This window comes from Dermacentor silvarum, chromosome 3, assembly GCF_013339745.2.
Source record: "Dermacentor silvarum isolate Dsil-2018 chromosome 3, BIME_Dsil_1.4, whole genome shotgun sequence".
Classification (NCBI taxonomy): domain Eukaryota; kingdom Metazoa; phylum Arthropoda; class Arachnida; order Ixodida; family Ixodidae; genus Dermacentor; species Dermacentor silvarum.
In genome coordinates this window covers 60,727,155-60,744,650 of record NC_051156.1, presented here as the reverse complement: position 1 = coordinate 60,744,650, position 17,496 = coordinate 60,727,155, and the positions used below count along the sequence as shown (strand labels likewise).

Genomic DNA, 17,496 nt, shown 5'->3' with positions numbered 1-17,496 from the left:
CCTCGACTGCGCTTCCCTTCTCTTGGTATCCGTTCTGTAACTTTAATGGTCCACCGGTTATCCATCCTACGGATTACATAGCCTGCCCAGCTCCATTTCTTCCGCTTAATGTCAACTAGAATATCAGCTATCCCCGTTGGTTCTCTGATCTACACCGCTCTCTTCCTGTCTCCTAATATTTTTCGTTCCATTGCTCTTTGTGCGGTCCTTAACTTGTTATCGAGCTTCTTTGTTAACCTCCAAGTTTCTGCCCCATATGCTAGCAGCGGTAGAATGCAATGATTGTACACTTTTCTTTTCAATGACAGTGGTAATCTCCCAGTGAGGATTTGGCGATGCGTGCCTTATGCAATCCAACCAAATTTTATTCTTCTATAAATGTTGTTCTCATGATCAGGGTCACGATCTGTGATTAATTGACCTAGATAAACGTACTCCTTTACAGACTCTAGAGGCTGACTGGGGATCCTGAATTTTTCTTTCCTTCCCAGGCTATTAAACATCTTTGTCTTCTGCATATTAATCTTCGAACCCACTCTTACACTTTCTCGGTCAAGGTCCTCAATCACTAGCTGTAATTCGCCCCCATTGTTGCTGAATAGGACAATGTCATCTGGAAACCGACGGTTGCTGAGATATTCGCCGTTGGTCCTCACTCCTAAGCCTTCCCAGTCTAAGAGCTTGAATACTTCTAAGCATGCACTGAATATCATTGGAGAGATTGTGTCTCTTTACCTGACCCCTTTTTTGATAGCTAACTTTCTACTTTTCATGGGAACCAATGTAGCTGTGGAATCTTTGTAGATATTTCCCAAGATATTCACGTATGCCTCCCGTACCCCTTGATTACGCAATGCCTCTATGACTGCTGGTATCTCTACTGAATCAAATGCCTTTTCATAATCTATGACAGCCATATAGAGAGGTTGATTGTACTCCGCCGATTCCTCGATTACCTGATTGATGGCATGGATGTGATCCATCATAGAATATCCCTTCCTGAAGCCAGCCTGTTCTCTTGGTTGATTGAAGTGTAGTGTTGCCCTGATACTATTGGAAATTATCTTGGTGAATATTTTATCCAATACTGAAAGCAAGCTTATGGGCCTGTCATTTTTCAATTCTCTAACGTCTCCCTTCTTATGGGTGAGTATAATGTTGGTATTCTTCCAGTTCTCTGGTACACTTGAAGTTATGAGGCATTGCATATAAAGAGCCGCAAGGTTTTCAAGTATGGTATCTCCTCCATCCTTAAATAAACCGACTGTTATTCCATCTTCTCCAGCAGCTCTTCCCCTTGTCATGTCTTTCAAGACCCTTTTCACTTCATCGCTAGTTATAGAAGGGGCCTCTGTATCCTGTTCATCACTACTTCGTATGAAAGTAGCTTGACTGCTCTGGGTACTGTACAGGTCAGTATAGAATTCTTCCGCTGCTTTTACTATGCGATCTAAATTGCTGATGATATTAGCCTGCTTACCTTTCAGTGCACATATCTTGCCTTGTCCTAGCTATGCCAGGTTTTCTTCTCACTGATTTCATGCTGCGTCCACACATAACGGCTTCCTCAATTTTTGCACATTATAATTTGGAATATTCCTTACTTGTTGATCAGCTAATTCTATCTCATCTCTTGAGTTGAACATTTTCATGTTTTGTCGTGTCTTTCATATAGAAGCGTAACTTGCTGGGCTAGTTGGTTCATGTTCGAAAGCGAAAAAAAAAACAGCGATAACCAATACGCAGGATTACGGCGACTGTGTGTAAGTGTGTGCCTCCTTGTTGTCCTGCGTCTTGGTTATTGCTGGTTCTTTCGCTTTAGTATTTTATATGCAAGTGTTTTTTTTCACTAAATTTCCTTTTTGGTTTTATACCCCCCCCCCCCTTCATTTTCCTTTTAATTGGCTATTATCGTGCTATACCTTTGGTGGTGCGGGTTTGCTTCAAATTTATTTAGGTTAGTTTAGGTAACGAGAGACTCAAATACATGCCTCTAGATGGCGCAGCGTGCACAGAAAGAATCGCGAAAGAGCTGTCCAGTTGCCGCATGAGGCGTTTCTAAGCGTTCGCACATACGGGCGTGACACGCATTTGGGAGGGGATGCCACGCGCAGACTTCCGTGCGGGGGGCGCAAATGGCACCGAGTGTTTTTTGAGAAGCACGAAAGAGGAGTCGCGCAGCCGTACAGGCTAATACGTTGTGTTATTAGCATCGTGCGCGACCGATGGCGGCGCTGCGAACGGCGCTCCGGTGACGTCAGTCGGGAGACCCGCCTGTGTCGTCTGCTACGCTCCGGCAACAGCCTCATTTTCATGCGTTTGATCGCCCTCTGACTGCGTCTCGTCTTGCACGGCGCTCTCCATTTACTGCCTGTATTTTTTTTCTAGTTTTTGTCCTATACATGACAGCATTAGGAAGACAGCAAACGTCGTATATTTTATGGCCTTTCTAGACATGCGCGCAACACAGGGTCCAAAGCGGCACGCTCGCATGAGCACGGGGGCTTCGGCGTCGCTGGTCGGCTGGGTTCACCGATGCATGTATGATGTAAATAGTTCAGCGGAAATCCGCTAGGTGGAGATAAGTAATTAAAGGGAAACTGAGACATCCACCAAAATGTAGCAATTTGCTACATTGGAAACCCAACGGGTTTCCTCGAAAGAAAGCCTCGCAGTTGAAGAAAAATTCGTCCTGGTCCGGGACTCGAACACGGGACCACCGACTTTCCGGGGCAGCCGCCTTTCCGGCATATATCACCGCCTTTCCAGCATATATCAGCACGCATCGCTAAGAGCAAAGGGCAGAAAGCATGCACAGCTTTGTAATCATAATTATTCCTGGATGAAAGCAAACAGCCTGCGACCTCACATTTTGTTATTCTAATGAAATTGTCTGTGTTTTTCAATTGTTTCCATTTGTGAAGAATCGGCTGCATAATTTACATCAACTGGTGTTTTGTCCCGCGAGATGTAGTCGCGCTTCAACGCACGACCATGATTGATGACGCTGCCCATAGGTTTGGAACCGAATTTCAGCATCGCATTCGCGACCTATGTGAATTCACCTTGTGTGTATGACGCCTGTATTCTCATGCGCGGTGGATAGAGGTTAGAAGAAGGGACATACATGAGAGTGCAGGAGTTGTAAGAAACGATCGATTAAAACAACAAAAATTGACTGGAAGTTCCTCCACCGTTGCGATCTAGCAAGCAGTAAGGATTCGAAACGTCGGTTAATCACAGCCTTAATTTTGTCAGAAAAAGTTACTACAAGAACACGAGTCGGGAATTAGAGATAAAAATTTTGCACGAATAATTAAGGCAAGTTGCAGCAGCAGAGAGTTTACGGAAGCAAGAGGAAAGAACGACTAGCTTAACTGGGAACAGTGATAAAGAAATAGGAACGTTGACATTTACTGTGCTTTTTTTTTTTTTTTTTGCGGAGTATTTGTTGCCGATGGCCGCCTTATGTTGTGTGTAACCCCATCGCGAGATCACTTTACGTCGCACACTCGACTAAGAAAACACAGTGTAAAGAAATGTAACGTGCGGAATTGCTCACCGGGTGTGGGTTGCATAATGGAGGGCAAAACAGTCTGTTCAAAGGTCCACCGTATGCTGTTAAAAAGAAATACAATTAAAACCAAAACGGCTAGGCAATTCAAAGGGACGTTTTATTGTGCGCAGCAGAATTCGAATAGCATTTTTTTTACAGATAGTTGGTTGCTGTGTTCCGTCCTTACCTTTTCTTGCTCTACGTTTTTTTTTTTCTAACCTTTGCTCATAATAGAGCTTGCGCCCGATAAGCTTTTCCCTACGGAACGTTGATCTGCTATACAGACGCTTCATTTTCAATATATCCACTTGTACGAGCTATTCGTGCTGGGCCTCAGTATTCACTAATATCACCACTGTCCCCAAGAGTTATTCGCATCAAGTACCAATTTTACACTTTCCGCCTGCTCAGGTTTCGATGTGCCCTAATGCTTGAAGCTCAGCGAAGCCCTGTGTGCTCTGTGCGGAGCGCGTGCGCTAGTTTTACGATAAGCGTACTCCGTCGACGTAGTGAAAATGTTTAACGTACTACCGTGCTCAGCGATTTTGGTACCTCTAAATGGGTGCCATTTTTGTCGCATGTTTCTCCTTTTTTCGTAGGGTAGTGAAATTTGGAAAGCGTGCTCAGAAGGTGTAGTTAGGCGTTAACTTTTTTGACGTGTGCTTACGATATTGCGGTTGACCGAATGAATTCACTGCCACGTCTTTTTTTTTTTTTGTCAGTGTGCTTAAGAGCAGCCTCTCAATTTTGCTAATCTAGCGCCTCACCGAAGTACTGAGTCTGAACTCGGTGCTCAGAAGCTTCAACTATACTGAGTGTGTTGGTTCCATTGTTTAGTTATGTACATGACTACTTGCAACTAGTTATGTATACATCGTCATTTCAAGTGAAAACGTCTCTGGCGTGCTATCTTCAGTGGATAGTAGGAGTAACTGCGTCAGTATGAGAACCTAGACAATCATCTCGCTCTGCTACCTGGTCACTTTACTGATTAGCAGAAGCGGCCAGACAAGGGAGCGAAACATTTTGAAGGGGCCCTGAACCACCCCTCTGGCTTGGTGAAATAGTATAGTCCGCGGGTAGGATACGCTGCTGTCAACATCTCAGCCAACTTTTGCTGTCCTAGGCGGTGCATGAAGCTCGCTAGCGGGGCGCCAAGTCACGTTTCTCTCAAACACTCTCGTTTCAACAAAAGCCATGATCTTCACTCGTTTATGTCTGCTTTATTTCGTAATAAAGCACATTCCCATACGTGGCTGCTATTGGGTGCTGCGGTCGGCTACCCGGCGGCCGCTGCAGGTTAACGCCACGAGTCCTCTGGCTAAGCGCACTGCGGCTCGCTGAGGAAAATCGCATTTGGCTTACGTTTAGCGCGTCGTAGGCACCAAAATCGGAAGTCGTGGCATCCACGATACCTCGCTGAGGACAACCGCGTTTGGCTTCCGTTTAGCGAGTCGTGGCAAGTCGTGGCATCTACGTTAACATCCATAACGACGTTTGAACTGCGCTCCACGGTAGCATTTCGAAGCCGAGAGGGGAAGGGGCTCAGTTATCATCTTTGCCTATGCCTGCGCCCTGTTGTCAGACTAAACGCCGCACGCAACAGCCGCGTCACATCAGGGAGGAGCTATGCGCCGATCCTCACTCTCTTGCATGCGTAATCATGCCAACGACAATATAATACTTGCACTCGGATATCTCGGAGCACAGACATGCTGGCAGAATTCTTCCAAGTGAAACTGTGTAGAAACACGACTGCCTATAACTGTTCAATTTAAACATACACATTACTGCTGTGAATAAAAAGTTAGTTATTCAATTTGAGTTAATTCAGCTGCTGACAGCGACAATTATCATCTTCCTTTGTGTACCCCTGGCCACCTAGTCATATATATATATATATATATATATATATATATATTGTTACGCGAAGAACGAGTCAGTAAGACGGGCAAATATTTACAGGTTGTAGTTACAACAGCGGTTGCAGCGCTGACCGGTTAGGTTCACAGCGCGAGCCCAGCTCGTTCTTCCTCTTCTTTTCTCGAGTGATGGCGCCCGCGCGCCTCGGTCAAACAATCGAATACCACAAGCGTGTAGCGTAATCCCCCGGCGGCAGAAGCGACGTCCCGGAGCGTCTAAATGTCATCACTGGGAGGGTCATACTGCTTCAGTCGTGTAACGTGCACGATATCGCTGAACTGGGAAGCAGATGGGGCGTCAGGGGCGATCTCGTATGTGACGGGAGTCACGGCACGAAGCACTCGGTAGGGGCCTGTGTAACGCGACAGCAGTTTTTCTGACAGGCCGACCTGACGTGACGGAGACCATAGAAGCACCAAAGAACCAGGCGGGAAGTGCACGTCTCGGTGTCGATGGTCGTACAAACGCCTTTGACTCTCTTGGGAGTTCAGAAGGCGGTCACGGGCAATTTCCCTTGCGTGAGCAGCGCGGGCGACGGCATCAAGTGCATATTCACTGGTGGGTGCCGCGTGAACAGGGAGAGTTGTGTCGAGGGGCAGTGCTGGTTCTCGGCCGAACAGGAGGAAAAATGGGGAATAGCCGGCTGTGTCGTGGCGCGAGGAATTATAGGCAAAGGTGACAAACGGCAGAGTGAGGTCCCAGTCTGTGTGGTCTGAAGAGACATACTTCGCGAGCATGTCTGTGAGAGTGCGATTAAGACGCTGCGTGAGGTCATTAGTTTGCGGATGGTATGACGTGGATAGCTTGTGCCTCGTGGCACAGGACTGCAGGATGTCCGCGATAACTTCTGACAGGAATGTCCGGCCATGGTCTGTGAGAAGTTGTCGCGGAGCTCCATGTAATAAAATCACGTCGCGTAAAAGAAAATCGGCAACATCTGTGGCGCAGCTTGTAGGGAGCGCTCGGGTGATGACGTAGCGCGTGGCGTAATCTGTGGCCACAGCGATCCACCTGTTCCCAGAGGTAGAAAGAGGAAAGGGACCAAGTAAATCTAAACCAACCCGAAAGAATGGCTCCGCGGGAATGTCGATTGGTTGTAGGTACCCAGAAGGTAGCGTCGATGGTGTCTTGCGTCGCTGGCATTTATCACACGCAGCTACGTATCTTCGAACGGAGCGAGCAAGCCCAGGCCAAAAGAAGCGTCGGCGGATCCGGTCGAAGGTACGTGACACACCGAGGTGACCGTCAGTGGGGAGGTCGTGAAGTTCGTGGAGAACAGCCGAGCGAAGGTGTTTAGGGATCACAAGGAGTAATGTTGGGCCGTCGGGGTGAACGTTGTGGCGGTAGAGCACGCTATCTTGAAGTGTGAATAAGCGAATGAAACTGTCGGCAAGTGGAGATTCCAGGCGGTCAATGATGACACGCAAGGACGGGTCACGGCGCTGCTCATCGGCGACATGGACCAGTGGAAAAACAGAGAGAACGCAGGCGTCGGTGTCAGGCTCAGACGTAGAGGTCGGGTCTTCGACTGGGTAGCAAGAGAGGCAATCCGCGTCCTGGTGTTGGCGTCCCGACTTGTACGTCACTGTGTAGGGATATTCCTGTAGTCGGAAAGCCCAACGACCGAGCCGGCCAGTAGGATCCTTGAGCGACGAAAGCCAACACAGCCCATGATGGTCTGTGATTACTGAGAAGGGCTTGCCATATAAATATGGGCGGAACTTTGAAACAGCCCAGACGAGAGCAAGACATTCGCGCTCGGTAATCGAATAGTTTCGCTCTGCAGTGGTCAGGAGTCGGCTAGCGTAGGCTATAACGCGGTCGTGTCCGTGTTGGCGTTGCGCTAAGACGGCGCCGATCGCATAACCACTGGCATCGGTTCGGACCTCTGTTGGCGCGGACGGGTCAAAGTGGGCCAAGATCGGTGGATTAGTCAAAATCGTGATAAGGCGTGAAAATGCGGCAGCCTGAGGGGAACCCCACGTAAAAGGCACGTCTTTCTGCAGAAGTTCTGTGAGTGGCTGAGCGATTGCTGCAAAATCTTTCACGAACCGTCTGAAATAAGAACACAGCCCCACAAAACTCCGGACGTCTTTGACAGACTGAGGTACAGGGAAAGCCGTTACTGCTCGAACCTTCTCCGGGTCGGGTTGTACTCCGGAAGCATCGACGAGATGGCCGAGCACGGTAATCTGTCGGCGCCCGAAGTGGCACTTCGATGAGTTTAATTGGAGCCCAGCCTTGCGGAAGACGTCAAGGATGGCTGCAACGCGCTCAAGGTGCGTCTCAAATGTAGGAGAAAACACAAGGACGTCGTCGAGGTAACAAAGGCAAGTTGACCATTTGAAACCTTGAAGCAGAGAGTCCATCATCCGTTCGAACGTGGCGGGGGCATTGCATAAACCGAACGGCATAACCTTAAATTGGTAGAGGCCATCTGGAGTGACGAAGCGGTCTTTTCTTGATCTTGCACTCGACGGAAATCTGCCAATAACCAGATCGAAGATCAATGGACGAAAAGTATTTGGCACCGTGAATGCAATCAAGAGCGTCATCAATTCGTGGTAAAGGGTAAACGTCCTTCTTAGTGATTCGGTTTAGGTGGCGGTAATTAACGCAGAAACGCCACGTGCCATCTTTCTTTTTGACGAGCACGACCGGCGACGCCCAAGGACTCGACGAGGGCTCAACAATGCCTTTGGCGAGCATCTTGTTTTCTTCCTGCTGAATAACTTGCCGCTCTGCCGTGGACACACGATACGGTCGGCTGTGAATGGGAACAGCATCACCAGTGTTTATCCGATGCTGAACAAGGGACGTCTGACCAAGTGGGCGAGTTTAGATGTCAAATATGTGGCGGTAGGACAACAAAAGGCGATATAGGGCGGCTGCTTGGTCAGGGGCGAGGTGCGGAGCGACCATGGGACGTAATGGGCCGTCGAGGTTTAAGGCATCCTGTGGGTGATCAGGAGGATCTAGAGACGCGTCGGCGGCAAAAGCAGTGACGTGGTCGTCTGTCACAGACCGGAGCGTGGCCACCACTATGCCTTCAGGTAACACTTGCTTCGTCAAGCCAAAATTGATGACGGGGAGACACATCCGATTAGCGGCAAGGGTAACGACGGAGTGTGGCACAGAGACGTCGCGCGCCAGGAGGACGTCACGAATAGGTGCAACGACATAGTCGTCATCAGGCACGGTTGCCGTTGAGGCCAATTCGACAAAGGTTAGGGCTTTTGGAGGTAACCGAACAAACGCTGTAGTGCATAGGGTGTGCGGTTGTTCGGGGCGAACGTCGGAAACAAGAGGAAGCTCGAGGCACAGCGTACCGGTGGAACAGTCGATGAGGGCAGAATGCGTCGTCAGAAAGTCGAGCCCGAAGATGAGGTCGTGAGGGCAACTGGTCAGCACGGTGAACAGGACTGGAACGTGGCGGCCAGCAATTCCTACGCGCGCAGTGCACATACCACTGACGGCAACAGTGGCGCCATTGGCGACGCGTACGGCCCGAGTGATGGCAGGCGTAAGAACTTTTTTGAGGCACCGACAAAGATTAGCGCTCATAATGGACACTTGGGCTCCAGTATCAACCAATGCCTTGAATGGAACACCATCCACGTCTACGTCAATTAGGTTCGCGTTCGTGAGGAGCGTCAGCGGAGGATTTGTACAGGACGGACGGGATGCAGCGCTACCTCCAAGAGCTGCATGGCCTAGTTTGCCGTCCAGCGGTTTGGCGAGGATAAGCGGCGAGGTTGGACTGACGGGGAGCGACGGCGTTGAAGCGACGGCGATCGCCCGGAGGAGCGGCTGTCAGGGGCATCAGAAGGACAGTACCGACGGCGAGGTGAGTAACGGCGAGCGTCGGCGTATGCGCGAGGAGCAGGGAATGAGCTCCAGTACGGCGGCATCCAGGTGCTGTGGCAGTGGCGGGATACGTGACCAACTCGGTGGCAGCGGAAGCAGATCGGTTTGTCGTCGGGGGTACGCCATTCAGCAGGATTGCGTGGTCGGGGAGAGGAATACTGGTCGTTGAAGGATGTGGCCATGGGAATGGATGCCGACTCAGGTCGGGAGACAGAGCAGGCGGTAGGAATGCCAAGGTTTGCAATTTCTTGCCGCACAACTGCTTGTATGACGGAAATAGTAGGTGCCGCTGGGTCAAAGGTACCGTCCAGGGGTCGTGGATGAAGGGGGGCCGGACTCGCCGCTTCAATCTCACGGCGAACGATACGAGTGACGTTCTCTTGAAAAGGTCGTGTGGCAGGAAGAGCGGAGCAAGAGGACGTGGCAGGGGTGTTTGGGAGCCGGGAAAACTGTGGGACGACGCGGCGGCTTTTGGCTACCTCGAAGCGGCGGCATTCTTTGACGATGGCGTCGACAGTAGAGACGTCGTTATAGACGAGCAAATTGAAGGCGTCGTCCGCGATGCCATTTAGGATATGGCCCACCTTGTCAACCTCGGTCATGTGCTCGTCGGCTTTCCGGCAAAGCGCGAGCACTTCCTGTATGTAGGCGACATACGATTCTGTCGACGACTGGACACGGGTAGCCAGCTCCTTTCGCGCAGCCTGTTGGCGACCTGACGGGTTGCCAAAGAGGTCGCGAAGGCTCTATTTGAGAGTGTCCCAGCTGGATATCTCAACCTCATGGGTGCGAAACCAGACAAGCGGTGTCCCGTCCAGATAATATATCACATTGGCAAGCATGATGGTAGGGTCCCAGTGGTGGCTTCGGCGACGAGCTGCAACTCCACCTGTCCAGGATCACCATGCCTTTTGTTATTATGGCAGGTGACTTTAACGCAAAACACCACCTCTGGGGTCCTGCGGATGGCGATACCCGAGGCGCGCAGCTCGCGCAATTCACTGCGGCAAACAATCTTATCGTTTTAAATGACCCCCGCTCGCCACCCACCTTTCAGTCTCACCTCGCGGAAAGCTGGATAGATGTTTCGTTCGCTTCCGTGCCTCTGGCCTCTTGCGGCTATAGCTGGGCGGTGGCGGACGTTGAAACACTCTCCGACGACAAATTCATTCAATTTTCCTTCTTCGGCCAACTCAAACCTAAAACTAAACGTTTGACCAAATCAGGTACTTCGGCGCTCTTACAAACACTTGTCAATTTGCCCTGGTTTACCATGGTGCAGGGAACGACTTTGCGGTCACCAGAGGCGGTCGACTTGGTTTTAGTCAAGTTTTACGCCATCTTCGACCGCCTCTGTCGTGCGCATTCTCGTTGGGTACGACCGCGCCAACAGTCGACTAATTCGTGGTGGACCCCCGCGCTCACTGTCGAACGAAAACGTGTCCGTGCCCTCCGCCGACGCCATCAGAGAACCACAGAGCCTTCACTCCGACAAACATTTAAAGACAGTTACTATGCCGCTCATGGCAACTACAAAATGAACATTGATCGGGCCAAGATATCTGCTTCGAAATCTTTCTGTTCTGAACTTTCTAAACGTAACCTATTCGGCCTCCCCTTTCGTATCTCTTTTGGCAAAACTCCTAACAATAGTCAGCTTCCGTCACTCCCCTTACCTAACGGACAGTATACGTCCAGTGTACTGGACTCCGCCAGTTTATTGCTTTCCGCACAAATTTCTGTTGATTCTCCCTCGACGGACGACGCACATCATGATCGCGTGCGCAGTATGGTGAACACGCCTTATTCGACGCCATTTCCGGACCTTCCTTTCACGATTGGCCAGATTGAACATGCGCTGCACTTAGGGAACTTAAATGCCGCACCTGGTCTTGATGGGCTCACTCTTCCCATGCTCAAAACACTCTTTCGCTATCACCCGTCCTTTGTTCTCTTTCTCTTCAACCAGTGTTTCCAGTTATCCCACTTCCCCTCCTATTGGCGTAACGGTCGAATTATTTTCATCGCGAAACCCAACCGCCCTCCTTACTCTCCCTCCTCATACCGACCTATCGTTATGAATTCGCTTTTTGGTAAAATTTTGGAACGGTTAATCAATTCTCGCCTATATTTTTTCCTCCACTCTCACAACCTTCTTCACAAAAATCAATTTGGCTTTACGCATGGAAAGAGTGCGCCCATCGCTTTGTAACATCTTAGAAGAACCCTAGCAGCCTTCAAAGCTAAAGAATTGCACGCCATTTTGATTGCTCTCGATTTCAAGGGCGCCTTTGATAGCGTCTGGAACCCTGCGGTGTTACACTTTTTGCGGTCCCATAACTGCCCGGCTAATCTCTATTACCTGCTGAAGTCCTTCCTTACTGCCCGCAGAGTGATTTTCCGTTCACGCGCAGGTGAAGTGTCCGCCGCTCCAACATTGGGCAGCCCCTAGGGGTCACCCATAAGTCCACTGTTGTGGAACATCATAATTTATGGCTTATTAGAACTCCCCTTCCCTGCTGACGTGTTTGCACAAGCGTATGCTGATGACACGGTTGTGGTGATTTCGGCACCCAACCGCTTAGAGTTGGAGGCGAAATCTTCCATCGCGCTCGGGCTGATCTACGCCTGGGCGCACCGCGCCAAAGTAGTCATCAGTGCCGAGAAGTCTCACTTCCTCTACTTCTCACACAGTCATTCATCTTCATCTGGTCGCATCCGCCAACCCATTGTTCGCGTGAACGGACAACCACTGAAGTCTCGGACATCCATATAAATTCTCGGAGTGGTTTTTGACACGCACCTAACTTTTAATGATCATCTGAATTATCTTCGGACTAAATCAGATCTTCTTTCCTCCCGTCTCCTCCTCTTTCTCCGCATGCACTACTCGATGTCGCCATCTGCTCTCCGCCTTGGCCGCCATTTCCTACTTGACAGTTTAAGTGAAAACTTCTATCCATTCAGCGCACCCTGCTATTAACACTAACTGGCGCATTCCGCACTACGAGAACGTCATCTCTACAAGTCCTGGCAAATACTTTACCACTCCCAATAAAATTAGCTCGTTTAAATGCTCAATTTTCACTATTTACACTCAAAGCCATTACCTCCTATGGCCCTACCACCTACTACCCGCAGCAAATCCAATTCCCTCTTAATCCCTGGGACATTCACCCCAGCCGGAAACACCGCTTCCTTTTTCATCGCCTCCACATTCATGAGGTGCCCACTGTAACATCCCTCCCAGTCTACCATCTCTACACGGATGGATCGTTCAGGCCACGTTCCTCTGGTTCGGCTTTTCTCCTTCTTAACGCTCACGGACAGCTTACGAAAGTTGGCAGATACAAAATCATTGGCGCCACAAGTTCCTATTTAACGGAAACGTTTGCACTTCTGGAAGCTCTCACATACATCCGCTCTCTGTCAAACAATACTCCGGTCCATATATATTCTGACTGTTTATCGTTATTGACTGCCTTATCATCTCTCACTACCACTAATCCGTATGTCTTTCACATAAAACAACACCTGTTATTGATTGGTGCTCTCCGTCCCGTCGCTCTCTTTCACGTCCCGGCGCATTGTGGAGTTGAAGGAAACGAAATGGCCGACCACTTTGCGAATTCTGCCGCTTTGCGGGGTCTGTCCCGGTTCGTCTTCGCCTCTCCGACCACCATCAAATCTCAAATGCGCACTTCCTCCTATGCGCAGTGGAACGTGGCGTGGACGCGAGACAACACGGACACGGAACTTTTTCGGTGGATTCCCAACATAAACAATATACCTATCTTTTTCCCGCCTACAAAACCACTTGCACACTTCATTACCGCACATGGCAGGATGCCTTTTTACTATTTCCGATTTAACCTATCCCCTCATAGCAATTGTGCGTGTGGGATGCCATGCACCGACGTAAAACACTTTTTTAATGAATGTCCTCTCACTAATCATCTCGCCCGACTGTTAAAGGACAACTCTCAAACGAGAATAACAACTAATCATTATAATGCTTTACTCAATAATAGGCGCAAGAGAGCTTTACTCATTCAATTGTACCACCTCATAGCCTCATTCACATTCCCGGCAACTGCGTAATCTGACCATGTTCAAGCGCGTGCCCCCCCCCCTCCCCCTTTTTTTTGTACTCACTCTCAGCTTTCGTTACCTGCTGTCCTTTGTTATGCCAACAAAGGTGGAGCTTGCCTCCGGGGACAGTTGGGACGGAATGTCTGGTCCATACCATTATCATCATCACTCTCTCTCACCCCTTTTTCGCTCATGATTGCTTCTTTGAGCCAAAAGGTCACCCCTGGGCTAGCCTTCCAGGCCTTCGGTCAATGGAGCCATTGGGTCCTGCTCGGTGCCACGGGCCCGGACTGGCGGTACAGCTGATGCCTCATGGAAGCCTTCATCATGCATGCCAACCGTGGTGTCTGGACTTTTGCTGCTGGTGTTTGCTGTAATTTTTTTTCTTTTCTTTCTTTTTCTTTCCTTTTTCTTTCTTTCTTTCTTCCTCTCTCCCTTGCTGTTCGATCTGTGTCATCATTGATTTCTCTACCTAGTTCTATATTTCTTTTTCCCCTTTTCTTACTCTATGTATGTATGTCTGTGAACTACGTGTGTGTTTCAAATAAACAGCTGAGACGCGACATGCCTTGCCATGACAGACACTCAGCTGCCACCTTTTGACAGGATTTGCCCGAATATCTTCTCTGCCTGTTGGGTCGGCTCACCCTCGGCATTTTTAATTTTTTTTTTTCAATTGGCTTTTCCTTAAATTACTTTTTGGGTTATACCCTTATTCATTTTCGTTTGATTGGTTTAAGCCTGCGATACGCTTGTGGTGCGGGCTACCCTCATTTTCATTTAGGTTGTTTTTAATGTTCAGAGGGACCCAAAAACAAGCCGACCCAGTGAACCTAGTCGTCTATCAGCTTGGGTCACTAGGTGTGTGCTCGAGATGCGGTCGTGGTCATTCTACTGTCATTATTCCAGCTTCGTCATCTGACTCTCCTCACACCGTCGCCATCACGCCGTCAGCACAGACCCAGTGGCCCAAGTTATCTAATAGCTCGGACCACTAGGTATGTGCTCGTGGTCAGTCGTTGCGTCGTCGTCATTCCATCTTTTGTCACCCGACTCTCGTCATGCCATTGACGTGGCGCCATCGTCGTGGTATTCGATGTCATTGCGTCATCGTAATGTCGTCCTGCTCGTTCTACTGTTGTCACTCGAGGGTTGTCATCCAACTACCGTGTCATGCTGTAGTCGTCACGCCAGCATCGTCGACGTGGACCAAACGAGATCTCCCTGGCTCGAACTCCGCAGGCACCGCAGAAGGTAGTTGAATCGGCATCAGTAGATCTCTCCGAGCCATTGCTTCTAGCAGCGCAAGTCCAGAATGGAATCACTGTGTCAGCGTCATAGAGTCATCGTCATGCAGCCAGGCTCATGGGAGACCTTGGCAAGTGAGTTCCATAGCAAAGTGGGGCGATTCCGGAGTATGTCGCACATAACCGAAGAAACAAGCCTCAAAATGTGTTATATAAACGCGACTTCGGCAAACGGTATGGCGCTGCATTACTCGAATGCCAATCGCATTACCTTCAACAGCCGTCGTAAGATGAGTACTCCTGTAATTTTCTTTCTCTTGTCTTGACGTGGGATAGCTGGGCCTACGCACTTTCTGTACTAGTTAAACAAGCATTTTCTGTGAATAAAATTTTGTGAAGTTGGGCGCTCGTCCCTTAAACATGAACCAGCACCAACTACGCCAATTTCCGTTGTTTTTAGTTTAATGGCTACAAAATTGCCCCGTGGGTACAAGCGTGGTCTATAAGTACAACTTCAGTGCCACTTCGAAGTATAATAAGAGAAGAGACACTGAAAACAAATATACGCTTGTAGTCGACATCAGCGCTGATATCACTTTTATAGGTGCACTATCCATCGCAAGCGCTCAGTATATATCTATCACCCATTTAAAGGCGTCAGTCTGCGCTGGTATTTCGTGCTCAATTGGTGTGGTGATTGATGATGTTCGACAGGGAAATATTTTACGACACCCTGCCATTTTTTTTTAAAATTTCCCCATGCTTATCTTCTAAAACCGGATGCAGTGCCTTTCATAGGCGTTGTCGTTCGTCGTAGTGCTCATGCATTAGAGCTGTACATGAACAATTAGTCCAGCGATACATAATATAGAAACAAAGGAGACTGTGGCACCGTAGTATATCCCCCATAGCAAAAATTTCAAATAAAGCTGTTGTATAGGAGTAATATCGGCAGGTACTACTGAAACTGAATTAGCTGCTTTTGCATTGTATCTCCACAGGGGAAAGCCGAAACCGCGTTCTGGCGCCTTAGAAGCGCAGTTGGTAACTGCGCTCACGTTCAGACACGATGTATGTGTCTCCTTTGCAAGCAACCCCTTTGTCCCGTATTTCCACATTTAGAGCGAGTGCTCGACGTAGCATATGACCCGCTGGTGTGGCTCAGTCAGCTAAGGCGTTGCGCTGCTGAGCATGAGGACGCGGGATCGAATCCCGACCCCGGCGGCCGCATTTTGATGGCGGCGAAATGCAAAAACGCCCGTGTGTTTGCGTTGTAGCGCACGTTAAAGAACCACAGGTGGTCAAAATTATACCGGAGCCCTCCACTACGGCGTGCCTCATAATAAGATCTGGTTCTGGCATGTAAAACCCCAGAAAGAGGAAGAAGACGTAGCATATGTGAAAGCTGTAGAATAACGATATTTTTGCAATTAGCACCATGCTGCTCAAATGTAAAAGGACCGTTAGGAACCGTCATAAATCAATGTCTTCAAAAGCTCCTACTACAATACAACTACAAGGCCTCTCTGTACCGACGAGGTGGAACAGTATTTTAGTCCAAGAGGTACAACTGCACCTATCGAAAGCAATGCCCAAGTGTCTACAACTTCATCCAGCTGTTCGAAAGAAATTCATTTCGCACAGTAGTCTGAGCAACTGCGATGTGATATGCGCGAACATCAAAGCAATTAAATTATTAATTTTACCAGTCTCACAAGCCAATGTGAGTCACAGTGACTTGACTTGTGACAGGTCACGCGCTTTGCGTGGTTCCTTAAAGTGCGGTAGCAGTTGTAACTCAGCCACGTGCTACAGTGTCGGTGCTTGTCCGACGATGACAATCCGGTGAGTCTGCAATCACACTAACATTCTCAAAGAAGGACAAGAAATGCGCTCCGAAGCTTAGTGGCTACGGCGTGTTGCTGCTGACCACGAAGTCGCGGATCATATCCTCAGCCGCGGCGGTCAACGCTACAGCTTGGATGCGGAAATCGTTGTGTAATAACATTTTGATCAACGTTAAAAGACCATAGTTGAGGACGACATGGCTCGCCGAGGTCCCATAGATTTTCTGGAAGCCTTAAAGAAGCGGCGGTTGCGATGGTGCAGCCCGGTGGTGGCCTGATTGGCGTCCTCTCTGGCTAGCCACTCGAGCTACGCGATTGGCACAGGGACAACTTATTTTGTTTGTTTAGTGAGAGGCGATCATGCTGTGCTGAGGGTTAAGGCCTAATTGAGAAGCTACTCACATGGACATAACTCAAAGCGAAACTGTGAAATTGTAACGGCAAACCTAGTCATATAACCAAGAGCGCAAACAGTAGTACGCACAGTTGTCCAGGGCACTTACCATGGGTGGCAAATACCACCAGGGCTGCCAAAATAGAAATCCCGCGCATGTTATTGGCGCGTTCTGTTCTTCACATTCCTCATGAAGTGGTCTACCGCAAGAAAAGAAAGCGAAAAATGAACCTAAAGTGGTCAAAAGTCGGGACTTGAAATGCAATTGTGCTCTGAGGACAACGTAAGTAAGGGGGCGGGGCTCCAGCACAGCCGTCATAGTTCTGCAGCTGTGGAAGCTTATGCATTGTGCGTCGGCACATCTGGATATCGATCATTGCTTCCTATTGTAACTGAGCCACGCGTGAATCTGGACACAACGTTTTGATTTCTGCTCGTTCCAGAATAAGAAGCTATGGCCACCCGCGGCGCTTCAGATGCGGGAACAATAGTTGTACGTGGCGCCCACTTGCTGGCCTCCGGCTGTCGCCATTTCTTCATTAAGGCAAGCTGTAAGGCGATATGGCTTTG

General features: G+C 49.2%; 1 protein-coding gene across 3 annotated transcripts in view; it reads right to left on the bottom strand.

Moving 5' to 3' along the window:
- Positions 1-17,195, bottom strand: part of LOC119444412 (mucin-5AC-like) — a 66,213-nt gene extending 49,018 nt beyond the window's left edge. For all 3 annotated transcript variants that reach the window (XM_049663313.1, XM_049663314.1, XM_049663315.1), the window contains exons 1-2: positions 17,036-17,195; positions 3,563-3,618 (exon numbers count right to left, since the gene is read on the bottom strand). In XM_049663313.1, the coding sequence (XP_049519270.1) occupies positions 3,563-3,618; positions 17,036-17,084 (105 nt within the window). In that variant the 5' untranslated portion in view covers positions 17,085-17,195. The remainder of the gene's footprint in view (positions 1-3,562; positions 3,619-17,035) is intronic.
- Between the last annotated feature and the right edge of the window lie 301 nt (positions 17,196-17,496).